The sequence below is a fragment of the Oncorhynchus mykiss genome, chromosome 20 (genome assembly GCF_057628025.1).
Source record: "Oncorhynchus mykiss isolate SJ-2025 chromosome 20, ASM5762802v1, whole genome shotgun sequence".
In the NCBI taxonomy this organism is placed as follows: domain Eukaryota; kingdom Metazoa; phylum Chordata; class Actinopteri; order Salmoniformes; family Salmonidae; genus Oncorhynchus; species Oncorhynchus mykiss.
The window spans coordinates 17,601,285-17,621,790 of NC_143041.1; the positions used below are offsets into that span (position 1 = coordinate 17,601,285).

Consider the following 20,506-nt stretch of genomic DNA (forward strand, 5'->3'; position numbering starts at 1 on the left):
CTTATCCAGAGTGACTTACAGGAGGAGCAAATAGGGTTAAGTGCTCAAGGGCACATCAACAGATTTTTCACCTAGTCGGCTCAGGGATTCAAACCAGAAACTTTTCCAATAACAAGTTTATAAATTGCATGGCTGGGCAGTGGATCTGTGAAAGTAGTAGCCAAGTAGTAGTAGGGCGTTGCAAGTTAACGATGTAAACAATGGCACTTTCTGTTAATGTACTGGCCATATGTAGGCCTAGGTTGTCTAGTATAATATTGGTAGGATAGGCTATAACAATGGGAATTCCAAACCACCTGTTGTATAATTTATATCATTTCACTTATCTCAACAATATTATAAAAATTACTTTAGGTCTGCTTCAATGGCTTTTACAGGCTAGCATTGTTAAATGAGGACTAATGGCAAATGTTAACAAATGAATGGTAATATTAAATTAAATTGAAATGAATGCATTTTCAGGTGGTGTATAGTGCAAGGTCCCTCAAAATGGTTCTTACATTTCAAATGATCCAGGTTCAACCACCATTTGTCCTACTACATGTTCTCAGACTACATTCTGAGATAATATATGACAGTGCAGTTTTTCTTACTATTATAGGCAACCTTAAGTTTGAATATTGATTAATTGAGCCTATGGTTCATGAAATGCGGTTTAACCAATGTATGTTGCCTGATAAAGTGGGTTGTCAACAATTCAATCAAAATAATTTGATTTAATTTTAAAAAATGTTTTACCATATTCTTAGTCCACTATACTTTTTGCTGACATATCAACCACCTGGTTGGAGCACATCTTTCCAAAATTCTTGCTTTTTCATCTGTTTACATTTGAGCTATTTATTTTCATATTCCTACTTTTCCAAGGTCTCTACTAACAGGAATGGTGTCATGTTAATACCTCACCAACTGCATTCCTGAATTTTATCCCATATCTTTGGTGACTGATTGTGAGTTTTCTTACAGCCCTCTGAGTGGGAAAAGTTAAGAGTGCCACAAAACTGAACTGCAGCAACCCAAAGGGATACAAATTATGTTAATTGATGCAGGAAGGCTGGGGGAGTTAACCAAGTTCAAGTGAAGATTTTTTTTTCGTCAAAACATGCACTATCAGACGGTTGAGAATAGGGTTAAAGGGATAAAGAAATGTGAGTTCTAGTATGTGAAATGTGCCCTTAGCACAGCTGCTAGCGAGTAATTATATCTCTGTTTCCAACCTCAGCAGTTGTTTTGGGTTCCTTATGAAGGCATGATCCGCCCACATGTAGCCTAACACACCCCTAGACAGAATGGCGGGCATGTCCTTTCAATTAAGACATTACATTTTTTTTTTTTTTTTTTTAACTTTATTTAACTAGTCAAGTCAGTTAAGAACAAATTCTTATTTTCATAAAGGGCTGAAAGGTGGCTGACACATATCAACCTATTTATTGATACCTACAAAAATGAATTCACTAGGAAGAAGAGTTACTCCTGAAATATAGCAAATTATATGTTTTTAAATGTTTTTATTTTGACATATGTTGTATAACTGGATACTGGCCAGTCCTATTTTATATCTAGTGGACTAAAACGATGCAATAACATGGTCATATCAGGCTACTTATCAACACTAACACTTTATGACGCTATGAAGACAAGTGGATATGTAGGGTAAATCTGTTTTATATGTTGGTGAATACTGTTTTAATGTTTATAGGCTAGGTAGCCCAGGCTACTTCAGATCTATAGGCCCACAAGTCCATCAATCAATACCATGCCTCTGCTCGGGTTGATGAACAGGTTTCAGGAGCTTTGTGTTTATCATATTATATAGACTACGCGTTACTGGACTAGAGTAGTTGGTAATTGAAGGCTGCGCCCTAGTTTGTGTCCAATCAGAGGGTATCTGCCGTGGAATGAATAAAGCAGCAATGCGTAAACAAGCGCTGGATCCTCCTCCGCTCCTTTCCTATCATCTATTCTGAAACCAGTTCCGTATTCAGTGCTAGCCTACATTAATGTAACATCGGCGCCCACATCATACAGCGTATATAGATAGAATTGTCGGATAAGATCACACCATCTCGACCATGGAGCCTTGAACTGGAATGTAAGAGATGCGTTTACTACTCGCTACTCAGAAGCCGAGAAAACGATGCTTGTGCGTATCTTTTTTCCGTAGGTGCTGTGATAGTAAAGTTTGGGGTGGGTTGGGAATGCGATCATGTGTCATACGGGCTATCAAGTTCTAGACATGTGCTTTTTGGTCATAGTCAAATGTGTGCCGTGGCGCTAGTTTATTTATTATCTTAGTGATTGAATTATCTTTGTATGGTCCCCACAGTTAGGCTGAATCTTAAGTCAGTTTTTCAGGGTATGATAAACTCACCATAATGTAATTCGCGCAATACCGTGGTTGACAGAATGACGCGTATGGTTTCCTGGTGATGATGAGGGACATAAGCCCCAATTTTGTCACTGTAAAGGGGACCATCCTCGATTTCCTTACTGCCAATTGAGGATTTTCAGCAATCAAATTTGTGACAATTATATCATATGACATTTCTTCTCAGAATATACCAGTCATAGGTTTACCTGGTATTGAACTCTGGGATCATGCAACAGCATAATGACCATAGCTAGCTAATAGCGAAAGCAGAGATCTCGATTTTTTGTGTCGTTCCGCTTGAGTGGGCGAACCGAAGTAGCCTTTCTCCAAACTTTGGATTTGAAAATACTATTTCAATTCTATTACTGTGACAATGAAGGGGTTATACATTTATGTCATAACAATCTTTGGAAGGAACTGAAGTTGCTTTCGATTTTAAAAAAGCATAAAGGGGGCGGGGCATAAAGGTGAAACGTTACATGCACCTGTAGCCTTGACTTGTAATGAAATAGGTGTCGGTACTGTTCATATTTAGGTGCAGGAGCTCCACAAGACTTTTGAGATAATATTCTATAAGAGGAACATGACCTCAAGCAGTAGAACATTTGAGGTGCCGGTAATTAGCTCCTGTCCAAGTCAAGCACTGCCTGTAGCTTATCCATGATATTTGTTTTGGTCAAATGTATTCTATTTCATGAAATAATACAACTTTGCAATTTGCATTTGTGGTAACAGATTTTCAAATATCAAGCATGTAACCTGGGAAATACCCAAACAACGCTGTTTTCTACTTTCATTCACAGACACCCACAGCACCACAGAGATGAACATGCAGCACACTTGATATCTCCCTGGAGGGGAAGCCTGATTTAAGATGAAGCGACTGAAGGGGAAAACCCAGAAGTGTGGAGCATTTCAGAAAATCCTGTGAACTCTGACCTCCAGCCCCCATCTGCCATCATTCCTTTCCCCCAAATACACAGCACTCCCATCCATCAACACTCCTGCTCTGGTCCAAGATGACCTCGCCGAGAAAGCACCTGGTCAAGGATTTCAACCACTTTATCACATGCTACGTATGTAAAGGATACCTGATCAAGCCCACCACGGTGACTGAGTGCCTGCACACCTGTAAGCCCCCCCTCCCCCTTGTTCTCTCTCTCTCTCTCTCTCTCTCTCTCTCTCTCTCTCTCTCTCTCTCTCTCTCTCTCTCTCTCTCTCTCTCTCTCTCTCTCTCTCTCTCTCTCTCTCTCTCTCTCTCTCTCTCTCTCTCTCTCTCTCTCTCTCTCTCTCTCTCTCTCTCTCTCTCTCTCTCTCTCTCTCTCTCTCTCTCTCAGGTGCCTCATTCATAATGACATCATGTAATGTGACATCATGTAATGTAGGCCTGTGGCTATACCAGAAAAACAACACATTAGTTCTGCCTAATATATATGCATTATACCTAACTTCCCTTACTAGAAATTATATCTAACAAGGATTTTATGCAGAAATATCCTAAGGATTTTTTTGGGGGTGTAGTTTGACTTAAAAAAAAGACATCTATTGCACCACTAAAAAGTGCTAGAGTAGCTGGAATTCAGAGCTCACAGAATCAATTGGCTGTCTTATTTGTTTTATGCCACAGCCTTGCACAGTCACATCAATGCATTTTTAAAAAGCCCTCTGTTGATCTCATCGATGTCATATCCTGCATGATTTACAGATCATATTACATGGCATCCTTCTCCATTTCTGCCCTCTCCATCTGAACTGAATGTTTTATTGGAGGAGAACGGCAGATCTCACTCCCATGAATGACACATCTCAAGTGATCAGGGTAAAACACAGTCATCTGTAGGTTCAGTCACCATGACAACAAATATCCTCCACACAGGATAAGCTGTTTGTGTCCAATGTATTTGTTTGTTTGAGGGCAAAGTCACTTCTTTACAGTCATATAAGTTGTATTGACCCCTAGCCATAATCTCAATAATGAAAAATATCAGCCGCTGCCTAGTACAGTACGTTTTTGCTGTTGCATGATCTCTTTCAGTGTGAATGCCAGTGAATTTCAGAGATCTCCAGCAAAATATACATTTGACATTAGTCTCAACTGTTTTTGTTGTAACATCTACTATAAATCAAATCGAATTGTATCGGTCACATACACACATTGAGCAGATGTCATTGTGGGTGTGGCGAAATGCTTGTGTTCCTAGCTCCAACATTGCAGTAGTATCTAACAGTGCAGTAGTATCTAAAAACGATTCACAACAATCCACACAAATCTAAACGTAAAATCATGGAATTAAGAAATATATAAATATTAGATCGAGCAATGTCGGAGTGGCATTGACTAAAATACAGCAGAATAGAATACAGTATATACAGTTGAAGTCGGAAGTTTACATACACCCTAGCCAAATACATTTAAACTCAGTTTTAAACAATTCCTGACATTTAATCAGAGTAAAAAATCCCTGTCTTATGTCAGTTAGGATCACCACTTTATTTTAAGAATGTGAATGTCAGAATAATAGAAGAGAGATTGATTTATTTCAGCTTTTATTTCTTTCATCACATTCCCAGTGGGTCAGAAGTTTACATACACTCAATTAGTATTTGGTAGCATTGCCTTTAAATTGTTTATCCTGGGTCAAACGTTTCGGGTAGCCTTCCACAAGCTTCCCACAATAAGTTCGGTGAATTTTGGCCCATTCCTCCTGACAGAGCTGGTGTAACTGAGTCAGGTTTGTAGGCCTCCTTGCTCGCACATGCTTTTTCAGTTCTGCCCACATATTTCCTATAGGATTGAGATCAGGGCTTTGTGATGGCCAATCAAATACCTTGACTTTGTTGTCCTTAAGCTATTTTTCCACATCTTTAGAAGACCCATTTGCGACCAAACTTTATGTCTGATGTCTTGAGATGTTGCTTCAATATATCTACATAATTTTCCTGCTTCATGATGCCATATATTTTGTGAAGTGCACCAGTCCCTCCTGCAGCAAAGCACCCCCACAACCTGATGCTGCCACCGCCATGCTTCACGGTTGGGATGGTGTTCTTTGGCTTGCAAGCCTCCCCCTTATTCCTCCAAACATAACGATGGTCATTATGGCCAAACCGTTCTATTTTTGTTTCATCAGACCAGAGGACATTTCTCCAATAAGTACGGTCTTTGTCCCCATGTACAGTTGCAAACCGTAGTCAGGCTTTTTTTATGGTGGTTTTGGAGCAGTGGCTTCTTCCTTGCTGAGCGGCCTTTCAGGTTATGTGGATATAGATACTTTTGCACCTGTTTCCTCCAGCATCTTCACAAGGTCCTTTGCTGTTGTTCTGGGATTGATTTGCACTTTTCGCACCAAAGTACGTTCATCTTTAGGAGACAGATGAGCCATATGACGGCTTGAAATACATCCACAGGTACACCTCCAATTGACTCAAATGATGTCAATTAGCCTATCAGAAGATTCTAAAGCCATTACATAATTTTCTGGAATTTTCCAAGCAGTTTAAAGGCACAGTGTATGTTAACTTCTGACCCACTGAAATTGTGATACAGTGACTTATAAGTGAAATAATCTGTCTGTAAACGATTGTTGGAAAAATTACACGTGTCATGCACACAGTAGATGTCCTAACCGACTTGCCAAAAATATAGTTTGTTAACAAGAAATATGTGGAATGGTTGAAAAACAAGTTTTAAAGACTCCAACCTAAGTGTATGTAAACATCCGACTTCAACTGTACAGGATTTCATGAGTAAAGCAGCATGTAAACATTATTTAAACATGATCAAAGTCACTAGTGTTCCATTATTAAAGTGGCCCGTGGTTCCAAGTCTATGTATAAAGTACAGTATTCAGAATGCAATTACATGTGAATTACATGCAATTACATGTATACGTATAGGAAACGTCTGAAGAGAACATCTGCCACTATTACACACTACTGTGCACAGTGAGGTCTGTCTCATATGTGTCATGCGCAATAGGTGGTGCTGGCTATTGAAAGAACATGTAAGCTGTTGTCCCGACATATCGTTTCCCTTGGCAGTCATGGTTGATTGAGAATGACAGCAGCTCACTTCTGTACGTTTGCGAGGATTGTTATGTAGGCTATAGGTCGGTGCATAGTGCACAAGTACATAGAGTATGCGTCGTGTTGACAATGGCAATTGCTAGAGGGGAGACTGTGCCCTGTATTTCCGCAGAATTGTTGATCTGTATTTGTATCTGACGATTTGACGACATCCCGTTGTGGGACGTCGGCTTAATCCTCAGGTCAGTATTGTATGGAATCGGTTTGTGTTCTTAAAAGAACGATCAGACCGTACATCGTGCACCACCTCATAGATGGTGTACGTGTGTCCGTGTGCCTTATTGCACATACAGTCTGTGTACATGCACGTGTGTGTGTGTGCGCTCTGTGGTATTGGCTGCAGCTGACCTTGGCTGTGTGATCGACGTGTGTGATAGAACTGGCCAGGCTATACCCACTATTTCCTTATCTCCCTGCCCGGTCCGCAGTTTAGATTTCAACTGCAAGCGCAAGTTTTTAGTCATGTTTCAAGGCTCAACAAACACTCTGCTGTTTATCCAGTTGAAACTGTAGAGATGAGATGTTAAGAGTGCTATTCCTTTTTGGGTCTTAAACTTTACTTTCAATTGAGAATCATTTTATTGTGGAGATTACCTGAGCGAAAGGGATAAGGAAAGAGAATATGCCGTCATCGTGGCATTTATTTAACACCAGAATGGTGTGATAAAAAAAAATCCATATTTACTTTAGGTCCGTATTTTGAGATGGTCAACTTGTCTTTGTCTCGATCTCCTTTTATTCTGTCAACAGTTTGTAAAAGCTGCATCGTCCAACACTTTGAAGACAGCAACGACTGCCCCAAATGTGGCATTCAAGTCCACGAAACCAACCCTCTAGAGATGTTAAGGTAATACACCTAATTTGACATCTTTGACAGAGTCTTATCTGCATTTATGTTTTCCTTTTGAGAATCACAGGATCGTAATGTATACTACTGAATAGATGAATTTATCAAAGCCATCAGTAAAGTATAAACATGCTGGCCTTTGCGCTTCTGAACTGGCCCTAGCCGGATTTTGGCAGTTTTTTTTCAGTTGTCTACTTGACTTGTGAGATTGTAAGGCTGGTGTGGGCTGGGCTGGGCTGGGCTGGGGGAGGATAGAGTGAACTTGAGCTTGGCTGCGGTGAGATCCAGGCAACAGCTGGACACCATTCTGGAGCCAAGGTCTCAGCTGAAGACCTCACCCAGTGCTCAGCCACCCAGCTACCCAGCCCACAGATGCAATGTCTGGGAATGTGTATGTGGGTTTGTGGTTGTGTGTGTGTGTGTGTGTGTGTGTAAGTGTACTTACTTTTATTCTTCCTTGACGTCTCATTCTATCGCCAGGTTGGACAACACTTTAGAGGAAATCATTTTCAAACTCGTGCCTGGGCTGAGAGAAAGTGAGTGAAGTCATTTTAGTATCCACCAACATCAGATATATAATCTTGCCTTTGATAGTAGGCCTAAGAGTTACTCAAGCTGTTTTCCATTCGACTTGAATGATATAACTCCTGCCCTGCAGGACTCTACAGTGCTACCATTTTGGGGGAATAGAAATACTTTGCTGTGCTACCTGGAATTCTTATTTGGGAGCACTAGTGCCCCTAGAAAATAAATTGCCCAGGTAATAATTATTGTAATGATTTCTTCGCTGTCCCGCAGCCTCAGCAGTACACAAACACGTGGTGGCACAGAAGGAAAGTAAAAAGGAGAGCTTTTTCGGGAGATGAGCTTCAAACGTAGCTAGGATTCATATAGGCCCAAAGTAGGCTATATCTCAATCTTAAAAATCTATTGTTCTGGTGCTCCTAAACCCTGTATTTTGTAATTGCTGGCAATTCGTATCATTAAAGGGGCAATCTGCAGTTAGTACATCCATATTTGGACTCATAAACAAATGATATAAATCCATTGATTCTTGAAGAGTATAACTTCTAAAGGCCACATGAGCTTAGTTAAACTGTTGTACCCCATCAGAAGCTAAAATATATGCTTTTCCCCCCCATTGTTTGTAAACAAAGTCAATGTAAACAAAGTAACACTGTATAGCCTCAAAACATGGTTAAAATTATAATCCTTGCATCCTTAGCTCTGTCTATGAATTTGAGGGTTGTTACATTTCTCCATCCCAGGGGAGAACGACTGCCCCTTCTCATTGAAGCCACGGTAGATCAAGTCCAACCGTGGTATTGCAGGCATTGTTAGCAGAAAACAGGATCCCCATTATGGTGAATGGAAAAGATGGCAATTTTCGTGGTCAATCTTCGTGTAAATATATATATATTTTTGAAGACAATCATGGTACCAATAATTGCTTCTAATACACCAGATGTACAGTATGTCCTTGAACCGATTATTTAAAAATCGCACATAGAAGAAGTATCCTGAGAGGGGGCAGAACTGAGCTAGCCTACAACGTCACTTACTGGACTAGTTCAAACTGCGCATGTTATGTCTCCATGAGACACCATCTTAACCAACATAATAACAAACTTAATTTCTTTGTGCGCTCATACATTTTTAAACTTAGGAGCACACATTCTCCTTGTAATTGTTTTTTATCATAGAGCTCTGCCCTGTGTATACATATCTTCTCTGTTTTTGCTTATTGACTAGAGGAACAACAGCAGGAGATTGAGTTCTGGAGGAGTCGAAAGTCGAAGGAGAACGGAGAAGGTAAAAGATCTGTATTTAGTATCCATGAAGACCAAGACCCTCAGGGGGGACCAGAATGAACCTTGGGCTTGGGTGTGCAGAGGTGGGCTGTGATGGGTTATTGAGGTGAAAGGTAAAGAGGCTCTATGTGGGAGACGGATCAGCAAGGCGACAAAGAGAGAGAAGGAGTTACAGTACGACTTAGGTTCTATCGCTGCAGTGGCGAACGACCGTAGGTGGCTGTGAGTCATATGAGGCTGAGAGGGAGAGAAGGAACAAGAGGAGGAGGGACAGCACACTCTACAAGGCATCGACAAGATTAGCCTGTTGATGAGGTATAATACAGGTGGGGAATAAATCAGATGGAAACCACAGGGCGACTAAAGGTGGATGGATTCAGTCCGCCAGACTTAAATGCCATCTCCATGACAATGTGATGATAGACAATTTGTCCCAAAGGTCTTACCTTATGATTTTGCATTTCGAAGTGAAAAGCGAAAGACATCAGGATCAATCAAACCCATGCTTATTGTGAAGTGTCTTTTCACAGTTTTAAACAAATTCAAGATAAAGCAAGCTGAACTTGTGTCCAGTGCGTGCTCTTGTTCACACACATAAGTATAACATGCTTATCCATTTCTTTTGTCATAGAAGATGGCCCCCGATCAAAGAGGTCTAGGCTGGATGCCGAGAATGATGACGGTGGAGATGGAGACTACCACAGGAGTGACCCTCAGATAGCCATCTGTCTGGATTGTCTACGCAACAACAGTCTGGTGGAAGAGAGCGTTGTGAGGGTAAGTCGCGGGGGAGAGCTCTATCTGGAGCGCCTGTCTGCTGCTCTTTCCTCCACGTTCACCCTCTTCCCTGTCTCCCTAACCTCATTCCTCCCGCTCTTTTAGGCTGATTTGGTTAGGTACAGTGTTACGAAGCTAACTCCGTTACGTCCCTCTAACTGTCTAACACCGCAGAATGTGAGTTTGGTAGAATATAGAGAGGCGATGACGCTGTGGTTTTCCTTTATTTCCTGGGCTGCCATTGAGAGCAGGTCATTCAGTCAGACACGCTTCTCTATCAGCAGGTGTTAAAACAGTCCATCACTAATTAGGCAGTTGTTTTCATGAAAATAGTGGTCCTCGTTGCAACAGTGGTGTTGCTGTTCGTAATTGGTTGGCAGAACAGTGAATATGTGGAGAGAGGAGAGGCTCACAATTGGTTTCAAATTGAGGCATACTACATACAAAAAAAATGGGGTTCCTCAAGTGTTCTTTGGGAAGGGTGGTGGTTCTATGTGGAACCATACTGACCCAAAATAACCCTTGGAACCCTTCAATGGTTCTTTGCACTTTTAAAAAGGGTTATTTCCTCTTTTTGTGATAATTAAGATGTAGGGGCAGTGGCTCGTTATATTATTTTTGGGGCGTGGTTTGTGCAGAGCTCTTTTTGTGCAACCGTGAGTGAGAGTCATTCCGGTTGATCAAATCTGTTGTGTTCATCTATTACATATTATATATATGCCTATGGCCAGTGACGGTGTCTTGTGAAAGACTCACATATGGCCTTGTGTCAATTGAGAACGGTTGACTAAGTCAGTCCTTCTCAACCCTCTGCTCAGGGACCCTCGGCTGTTCCAGAGCTAGCACAACCTGATTCAACTTGTTAGTAAACACAACAATAAAAGCTATGGAATTTTAGCAACATAATATGGCTATTAAACCAGAATATAAAAAAAAACATATATGGTTTTACAAAGACTGAGACTGAGAACGGTTATTTATAGAACCTTTGAGAGTGAGAAAGGTTATTTATAGAACCATTCTCCATAAATTCTCCATAGAAAATGTCCTATATGTTGTTTTTAGTGTGTATAGAAGGAGTTTCTCTGCACCAAAAGGTACAAAAGGTGTCAAACTATTCCTAATTTACACATTCGTTGATTTATTTATTTATTTTTACCTTAAAATGGCTGTTTGAATGTTTGGATTTGCATGCTCTTCACATAAGTAAAAAAAAAAAAAAAAGGGAGATGTGCCTGAATCATTAAAGTAATCTTCTGAACCTCCTCTAGGGCTTAATGAAGAAATTTATACGCTGCTCGACTCGAGTGACAGTCGGAACAATCAAGAAGTTTCTCAGCTTGAAGTTAAAGCTTCCAAGTTCTTATGAGGTAAGAAATGAAGCTTTTGTATGTGCTCTATACCCTTTCGTATGTATCTACTGTATGACAGATATTAAGCCATATATGCTATTGAATATTTATCCTTTTATGTCAGTTTTGTTTGGGCCTCACATACAGTAGCTGTTCCCGCAGAGTCTCTCCTGTGTGTTTGGTGTTGTGGGTAAAAGTTCTGGCCTTGTTTGCAGGCCCCCTGCTGTACTGAGTCTGTCCTTAAGGCTTCAGCATGCTTTGGTTTGGCTGGCACCTTTGCTGATGATTTAAAATACCTGTGCTTGAAAAACGAGAAAAGGCGGCAATAGTACTGTTTGTCCATCTTGAGATGCCGTAGCCAGTATACACTTCCTCAAAAATGTCAGAATTATTCTAAGATAACTCCAGAAATCAGTCATTCATTTTGACGTTTTTGCCGAGGAGATCTTAGTCACGTAATTTTACATCTAACTGAGATGTTTAGTGCAATATTTCTCAAGTGAGAAAATGTGCATGAAAAGGAGTCATATTTTGTTGAATGACAACACACACAACACAAACATGCAAGAATCCCTATTCTTGACCAATGATCGACAAGGGGGCGTAGACTTCGGCTCCGAACTTCGGCTTGCCTCGAGAATTTTTGTGTGTGCGGCATACTGTAAATATTAGTGCATTGTGGGAAAATGTGGGCGGGAAAGAATTTCTGTATTTCGAATGGTACTGTAATTCCATCCCACAAAATACAGTACCGTACATTATTTCTGGAGCGCAAAAAACCTTTTGACCGCTAGTGGGTGCATGGTATTGTTGTTTCTAACTTATTAAAGGGATACTTTGGGATTTTGGCAATGAGGCCCTTTAACTTCTTCCCCAGTGTCAGATGAACTCCTGGATTCCATTTTTATGTCTCTCTGTCCAGTATGAAGGACGTTAGAGGTTGTTTCACGAGCCAATGATAACTAGCGTTAGCGCAATGACTGGAAGTCCATGGGTATCTACTAGAACTTGCCGTGGCGCCCATTCGTTTACAGATCTCCCCTTACTTTCAATCAGTAAAACATTTTTTCAAGGCCTGAGGCACTTTTTCAGACACATTCCTGAAGCCCAAGAAACAAATACTTAGCTTCCTAGTACATATGGAAATGAAAAAGGTTCAGGAATGACTTTTTTGAAGGTTACTGTAAGAGTGATTTATTCAATAAAATCTTTTTGACATTGATGACAGGCACATGGGCCCCCAGAGCTTTTCTGTTTGTTGGACCAGTATAAGAAAGGAAGATTTGTCTAGCTCTAGTCTTCCTCTCAAACAGCATATACTCTCACTATGTCCCGCCGTCTACCTCTTAGTCACCAGCCTCCGTGTCCCCTCACAGCTAGACGTCCTATGCAACGGGGAGATCATGGGAAAAGACCACACCATGGAGTTCATCTACATGACGCGGTGGAGACTTCGCGGTGAAACCGTAAGTAAGCCCCAAATGATATCAATGCCCAACCCCCTGTTCCCCTCGTTTTGAAAGATGCTAAGCCCTGTACCTTTCTAGCCATGGGGATAAACTGTGGCTGCTGAATGACGGTCCTGGAGTCTAGTCTCCATGTGAGTCACTGCTTTGCTTGGCTTTAAAGCTGATTAGCTGGTTAGACGTCTGAAGTCCACATCCACTCTACTGTATAATCTGCCACAGCAAGGAGGATTTAAAAAAAATTAAACCTTTATTTAACTAGGCAAGTCAGTTAAGAACAAAGTCTTATTTACAATGACGGCCTACACTGTACCAGTGGCACGGTTAATAGAGTTGATTACAGGTCACCTTTAAAATGTGTCTGGTACTATAGGTTCACATCAAAAGTACGGTGAGTTAAATTGGTGGTTCCTTGTATTGCAATGGTACGAAACACCATTGGAGACATTTGCAAGGCTAGTATGGTATTGGTAGCTCATGGTAAAATGCAGTTGACATACAGCACATAGTGTATTTATACCTCTCTTCCTCAATGAATTCAGAATTTACCCACTTTGTTCACTTCACCCCCAAAAAAAGCACGTTGTGGTTGCTACATCTGGACCTTCAGTCAACCATGCATAAACGTAACCAAGCACCCCAAGTCCTTTGCACAGTATGCTAGGCTAACTAACACACTTCAGCTTGACCTCAAAAGCACTTTTGCTGGCCAGGCGCCTTGGCTGCTAATTTCATTGCCGATGATTGTCGCTTTTGGATGGGCTGATCGGGGCTCCGGCAACACGGGGTCAGGTCAATGAATCGCTGTATTGGTCCAGGGAGACAGGTGAGGAAAGCAGTGAAGGCCCCTGACAGCTGCCCTAGCAGGGTGCCTGTTCCTGGGCTCATTGCCTGACACTCCTCTTCCACAGCCATAGCTCATTACCACTGGCTCAATAGAGGGGCCTTCTAATGAAGGCGTCCTGTTAGCAGCAGCAAAGACCATTTCTGTCCCAGTTTGGTTTCAACATACAGTACAACGCACCTAAGGCCTCGTAAACTGTACAGTTTTAATAGTTCAATTGATTCCACTGTTTTGAATGATACTCTGCTAAGAGATGAAATGTTATTTATAATAACATTTTGAAATGAAAATGGATGCCCCCCCCCTTCAGCAAAATGTATCTTACCTAAACCCTCCCTAAAAACAAAAAAATATATCAAAAGTGACCTTCCCCATTACCCAAAAGAATAACTAAAACAAAGTGGATAGCAGAGCCTTAGATATGCAGTGAGAAACAGTTTTATAAGCATTACGTGGCAACATGGGAATTTTGATAGGACACAGGGCTGCGGGCCAGAAGGTTGTGGGATTGCAGACCACCGTGGACAAGAGTAGGGGTGGAAAGATCTCTGTTATAGTAAAGCATCTGTTTTGCAGGTCTGAGAAAAAAAAAAGCCTTTTTTTTTTTATAAACATCTCATGCAATTCTACGTAATTTTACATGTTAGCGGAATCTTTATTTATTACCATACAAATCAACTAAATTACCAGCTAAGAATGGACAGAGAGATGGACCATGTGATCATCTGATCATATTTCTCCAATGCCAAATCAGTGTAACGAAAATGTCCCTGTTTGCAAATTAGGAATCTGAGCATGGTACTTTCAAACGTTAGGCCTACCTTTCCACCCCAGACAGAGTAGGCCTTCCAATGCAGAAAAACATTTAAGCTTTAACTGCTAAGATACTCTTCTTCCGTGGCTTAACCCAACGAGAGGTCACAAGTGTTTCTGTAAAAGACGTCTGGGTTTAAACATATTTTATTGTACAGAACGTGAATAGCTTAATCAGTTGCTAGTGACAAACATGGATTACTTCCCAAGCAAAGTCAGCCTCTGAATGTCAAAGAAATGAAACAATGATATCCCTATATGCATCGGAGTCACGGTTTTCCCAGGTATTTTAAAGCTTGTTTCTAGCATAATGCATCACGGACCAAAGGGCTGATATAGATAGTTTTATATAATCGGATCTGTAAAAAAAAAAAATACATCTTAAGCTAACAAGGTAGGCCTGTGCTTTTTGCCATTTTCTTTCATAAAAGGTGGGCCTATGGCATACCCTCTCATACCCTCTTAATTCGACTATTGGTTTTAACTTCACTGATACGGAGGGAGGCTATTTAAAGAGTGCATAGTGGGTGGAGGAATTGCCTGACAAATCTATGGAAATAGCAGCCTATAGCCTAATTTAATCTGTCTAACAGGTAGGCCTACCTCTTATTTCTAAAATAGGAAGAAATAGGCTCCAACACAAAGCCCTCTTGTTGTTAGTAAAATCTAATCAAAATGAAGACGATTGAAATGAATTATGCCTACTCGAATTTGCCTACTTTCAGCACCATGAGCTGTCCATTTCGGATAGATTGTGCTGCGGCTGCTGCTTCAAGTTTCAGCACCACAATGTAAGTTACTCGAATCTGATTGATTGAACTCGAGCTCTGATAAATACATAATGGGCAAGAAACATATTCTTTTTTAATAAAAATCAATTATAGTAATAGCAAGCTATCAAAGTTTGATCAGCAAGAGCAGAGCAGGGTTGGAATATCCATTGCAGTGTGCAATGCAGCCTAGTTTTATATACACAATCCTAGCAGCTATCTTAGAAATATACGTTTGTTCTGGGCTTCTCAGAGCATGCACTTCATAGCCTATAGCCTAAAGACTATGGATAATTTGATTGAGACATCACTAAATAGCCTATAGACACAATTGATATTGTGCGCCCAGCAGAGATTCAGAGATGAGGGCCGGAATCAGGCACACATCGATATACAGTGCATTTGGAAAGTTTTCAGATCCCTTACATTTTCCAACATTTTGTTACGTTACAGCCTTATTAAAAAATGATTAAATAAAAACATGTCCTCATCGATCTACAAACAATACCCTATAATGACAAAGCGAAAACAGGTTTTTAGAAATGTTTGCAAATCTATAAAAAATTTGAAACAGAAATACCGTATTTATTCAGGCCCTTTGCTATGAGACTCAAAATTGAGCTCAGGTGCATCCTGTTTCCATGGATCATCCTGTTTCTACAGCTTGATTGGAGTCAACCTGTGGTAAATTTAATTGATTGAACATGATTTGGAAAGGCACACACCTGTCTATATAAGTTGACAGTGTATGTCAAGGCAAAAACCAAGCCTTGAGGTCAAAGGAATTGTCCTTAGAGCTCCAGGACAGAATTGTGTCGATGCACAGATCTGGGGAAGAACACAGTGGCCTCAATCATTCTTAAATGGAAGAAGTTTGGAACCACCAAGAATCTTCCTAGAGCTGGCCGCCCGGCCAAACTGAGCAATCGGGGGTTAAGGGCCTTGGTAAGGGAGGTGACCAAGAACCTGATGGTCACTCTGACAGAGCTCCAGAGTTCCTCTGTGGAGGTGGGAGAACCTTCCAGAAAGATAACCATCTCTGTAGCACTTTACCAATCAGGCCTTTATGGTAGAATGGCTATAAGGCACCTAAAGAACTCTCTAACCATGAGAAACAAGATTCTCTGGTCTGATAAAACCAAGATTATACTCTTTGGTCTGAATGTCAAGTGTCACATCTGGAGGAAACCTGGCATCATCCCTATGGTGAAGCGTGGTGGTGGCAGTATCATGCTGTGGGGATATTTTCAGCGGAAGGGACTGGGAGACTAGTCAGGATCGAGGGCAAGATGAACGGAGCAAAGTACAGAGAGATCCTTGATGAAAACCTGCTCCAGAGTGCTCAGGACCTCAGACTGGGGTGAAGGTGCACCTTCCAACAGGACAATGAACCTAAGCACACAGCCAAAACAATGCAGGAGTGGCTTCGGGACAAGTCTCTGAATGCCCTTGAGTGGCCCAGCCAGAGCCCAGACTTGAACCCGATCGACCATCTCTGGAGAGACCTGAAAATAGCTGATAGAGCTTGAGAGGATCTGCAGAGAAGAATGGGAGAAACTCCCCAAATACAGGTGGGACAAGCTTGTATTGTCATACCCAAGAAGACTTGAGGCTGTAATCACTGCCAAATGTGCTTCAACAAAGTAGAGTAAAGGTTCTGAATATTTTTTTTTATATACCTTTGCAATTTCTAAAAACCTGTTTTTGCTTCGTCATTATGGGGGTATTGTGTGAAGATTGATTAGGAAAAAACTTTTTATTCAATTTTAGAGTAAGGCTGTAACGTTACAAAATGTGGAAAAAGTCAAGGGGTCTGAATACATCCCAAATGTACTGTATAGCCTAATAAGCAACTAATTCTAAAACACTGAGAAATATTGGAATTTCATCAATTACAAATTACATGACCCTCCGCTGGACTAGATTAAAAATAAAATAAAACCTCCCCTTGACTGAAATGTAAAAAGCATGACCCTCCCCCATTTTCCTCCAGGTAACCATTCTGTAAATGTCGATCCATCCCTAATTTGGGCTTGCATTAAATACAGGCTTTGGCAAGCTTAAAATAACCTTGTCCTCAGGCCTTATGCAGAACATTCTGATGCCAAGAACAGAGTCCCAGGAAGGAATCAGTAAAGCGCTTTTAGCTTAGAAGAACTATATCCAGTGAAGAGATCCATGTTAAAAAAAAAGAAAAAAATCACATGACAGTATTACTGATCTCACATGACCAAATTTGTCATCTGGGCCAGATCGTCCCACTTTGATTGTACCAGACAGGGATAATCTGACTGGTCTCTTAGGAATTCTCTATCTGTGCAGAATATGTGACAGCTCTGTGATGCCAAGAATGAATTCCTGTCCTCCCCTGGACCAAATGACCAGGAACTGGGTCAGTGTGGGCCGACTCATTTCCGTTCTCTTCGGGATTGTACATAAGTGTCTCCTGCCTACCGCTGCTGTCTGCCTGCCTGCCTGTCTAAAAATAGGGCTGCTGCATGTGATGTCTGTGGATTGTGTCTTTCACTTTCACCTGCTCTGGCATCAGACTTGTTCTCTCCTCATCACACTCCCACCGCTCTGCACTCACCTGCATTAGTGCTCTTCTCTCACTGCAGAACATCTTACTGTAGCTACGAAGCTACAATCTGTAGAGATTGTGTTGTTTTTGTGTTCTAACTAGCAAGTTCCCCTGTAAGTATACTGTACATATTGTATTCTTACAATGCTAGAACATCTACCTTCCTTAGTCTCTGATTACTGTCTCCATTATAATGGGTTATGTCCAAGGGTGATCAATGTCATCTCTCTCTTTCAGGACTACCCAATGGTACTAGAATATCGCCCACGGATAGACTTTGGTTGACGGAGGGAGACGTGGGACTGCTCCTGCACTAACAGCCCATTGACAGACTACACAATGAATGGATGTGCCTGGCACAAGAGACAAGGACCACACATCTTCTTATCATCTGCATGCAGTAATCCGTGATTGCCTCTAATCTCATTCTGTTCTCTTACGTTATCCTTCAGTTTCACTGTCTGCGTTTCATTTGTCAAAAACGCATCAAGGGTTTGAGAGCATGCCTGTGTAATCATGACGTATTGATTCTTTTTTTTTTTTAAGTACCGAAACGTAATTGACTGAAGAGTGAAGACATGCCCTTTAATTCTACAGCACATTGAAGTGTCCCTAATAATACAAGGTGAAATGACTAGTAGTCTGTTGTTACGCAACACAACAGAGATATTACAAGACAGGTGTGCGCACTGGCAAACGGCTCCTAATATTCCACCTTATCTATGCTGGATTTCGTGTCTTACATGGCTCCCTCCCTTATTCCTGTTTTTAACTACGGTAGTGCCTTTCCCCACATGCCTCTTTCAGTGCAGTGCCCTCCGAAATTCAAACTGCTTTTCATATGAAATCCCGAATAGTGAATTCAACAGCCCCAATATATAGTCTACATACAACTACAAGGAAGCTATGGATACCATACCTACCATATCCCTATCTCAATAAGCTATATTCTTCCATTCCATGCCATTTTGATGTTATTACCGCATATTAAGCAATACAAGTACTGTAAGACTAGATTTGGCGGAAGAAGGTTAGAAGGAGCTGAATATCACCTACACTGTCTGAAATGTGTAGCTGTGTGTTTGTGCACTATGTAAACGTATTGGGCATTATTGTTGACTTGTACATAGCAGAGATTTGTATAGACTGTTTACTACTATGCTGTATGTCCTACCGGATGGCTTAACATTAATTTATTGTTGTTGCCGTATAGAAACTGCCCAGACTGTCGTTACAGGGTCCGATAACCCTTGCCATTTGTATCTAATTGTGGATCAGTACACAAGTGCTTTAAATGCTTTTTCCCTCTTCACATACAGTGCCTTCAGAAAGTATTCACACCCCTTGACTTTTTTCAAAATGTTTTTGTGTTACAGCCTGAATTTAAAATAGATTAAAATTAGATTTTGTGTCCCTGGCCTACACACAATACCACATAATGTCAAAGTGGAATTATGTTTTCCCGAGAAAAAAAAAATCTGATTAATAAAAAATGAAAAGCTGAAATGTCTTGAGTCCATAAGTATTCAGCCCTTTTGTTATGGCAAGCCTAAATAAATGATGGATTAAAAATGTGCATAACAAGACAGATAATTCGTTGCATGGACTTTGCATAGTGTTTAACATGATTTTTTGAATGACTACCTCACCTCTGTACCTCACACATACAATTATCTGTAAGGTCCCTCAGTCAAGCAGTACATTTCAAACACAGGTTTAACCACAAAGACCAGGGAGGGCACCTATTTGCAGATGCGGGGGGAAAAAACAGACATGGAATTTCCCTTTGAGAATGCTGAAGTTATTAATTATACTTTGGATGGTGTATCGATACACCCATTCACTACAAAGATCCAGGCATCCGTCCTAACTCAGTTGCCGAAGAGGAAGGAAACCGCTCAGGGATTTTACCATAAGGCCAATGGTGACTTTAAAACAGTCACAGAGTTCAATGGCTGAAAACTTTGTAGTTACTAGACTATACTAACCTAAATGACAGAGTGAAAAGAAGGAAGCCTGTACAGAATAAAAATACTATAAAACCTGCATCCTGTTTGCAATAAGGCACTAAAGTAAAACTGCAAAAAATGGGGCAAATAAATTAACTTTACTTCCTAAATACAGGGCATTATGTTTGGGGCAAATCCAACAAATCAAAGAGTACCACTCTTCATATTTTCAAGTTTGGTGGTGGCTGCATCATGTTATAGGTATGCTTGTCATTGGCAAGGACTAGGGAGTAAAATAAATTGAATAGAGCTAAGCACAGGCAAAATCCTAGAGGATAACCTCGTACAGTTTGGTTTCCAACAGACACTGGGAGACAAATGCACCTTTCAGCAGGACAATAACCTAAAACACAAGGCCAAATACACTGGAGTTGCTCACCAAGACAACATTGAATGTTGCTGAGTGGCCTAGTTTCAGTGTTGACTTAAATCTTCTTGAAAATGGCAAGACATGAAAATGGCTGTCTTGGAATGATCAGCAACCAACTTGGCAGAGCTTGAAGAATTTAGAAAATAATAATATGCAAATTGTACAATCCAGGTGTGAAAATCTCTTAGAGACTCACTCACAGCTGTAATCGCTGCCAATGGCGATTCTAACATGTAGTGACTCGGGGGTTTAAATACTTATGTAAACAAGATATTTCTGTATTTCATTTTCAGTACATTTGCTAAAATGTCAAAAAATATGTTTTCACTTTGTCATTATGGGGTATTGTGTTTAGATGGGTGAGAAAAAAATATCAATTTTATCAATTTTGAATTCAGGCTGTAACCCA

General features: G+C 40.8%; 1 protein-coding gene across 6 annotated transcripts; it reads left to right on the forward strand.

Annotated features, from left to right (window-relative positions):
• Positions 1 to 1,750: 1,750 nt before the first annotated feature.
• LOC110498999 (polycomb group RING finger protein 5-A) lies at positions 1,751 to 19,224 on the forward strand. 6 transcript variants are annotated; one of them, XM_036955843.2, is made up of 9 exons: positions 1,751 to 2,092; positions 3,175 to 3,502; positions 7,208 to 7,304; positions 7,785 to 7,840; positions 9,057 to 9,116; positions 9,747 to 9,892; positions 11,164 to 11,262; positions 12,621 to 12,710; positions 17,956 to 19,224. In XM_036955843.2, the coding sequence occupies exons 2-9, from the start codon at positions 3,391 to 3,393 to the stop codon at positions 18,001 to 18,003; spliced, it is 708 nt and encodes a 235-aa protein (XP_036811738.1). In that variant the 5' UTR covers positions 1,751 to 2,092; positions 3,175 to 3,390; the 3' UTR covers positions 18,004 to 19,224. The 6 variants fall into 6 exon arrangements, with proteins under 6 accessions (XP_036811738.1, XP_036811740.1, XP_036811739.1 ...); XM_036955845.2 differs by having other exon boundaries at positions 1,769 to 2,092; positions 9,750 to 9,892; XM_036955844.2 differs by having other exon boundaries at positions 1,945 to 2,143.
• The last annotated feature ends 1,282 nt before the right edge of the window (positions 19,225 to 20,506 follow it).

Coding starts and splice junctions, on each gene's coding strand:
- LOC110498999 (XM_036955843.2), top strand. CDS start 3,391: ATGACCTCGCCGAGAAAGCACCTGGTCAAGGATTTCAACCACTTTATC. Junction 3,503..7,207: donor GACTGAGTGCCTGCACACCT/GTAAGCCCCCCC, acceptor TTCTGTCAACAG/TTTGTAAAAGCTGCATCGTC. Junction 7,841..9,056: donor CGTGCCTGGGCTGAGAGAAA/GTGAGTGAAGTC, acceptor CTTATTGACTAG/AGGAACAACAGCAGGAGATT.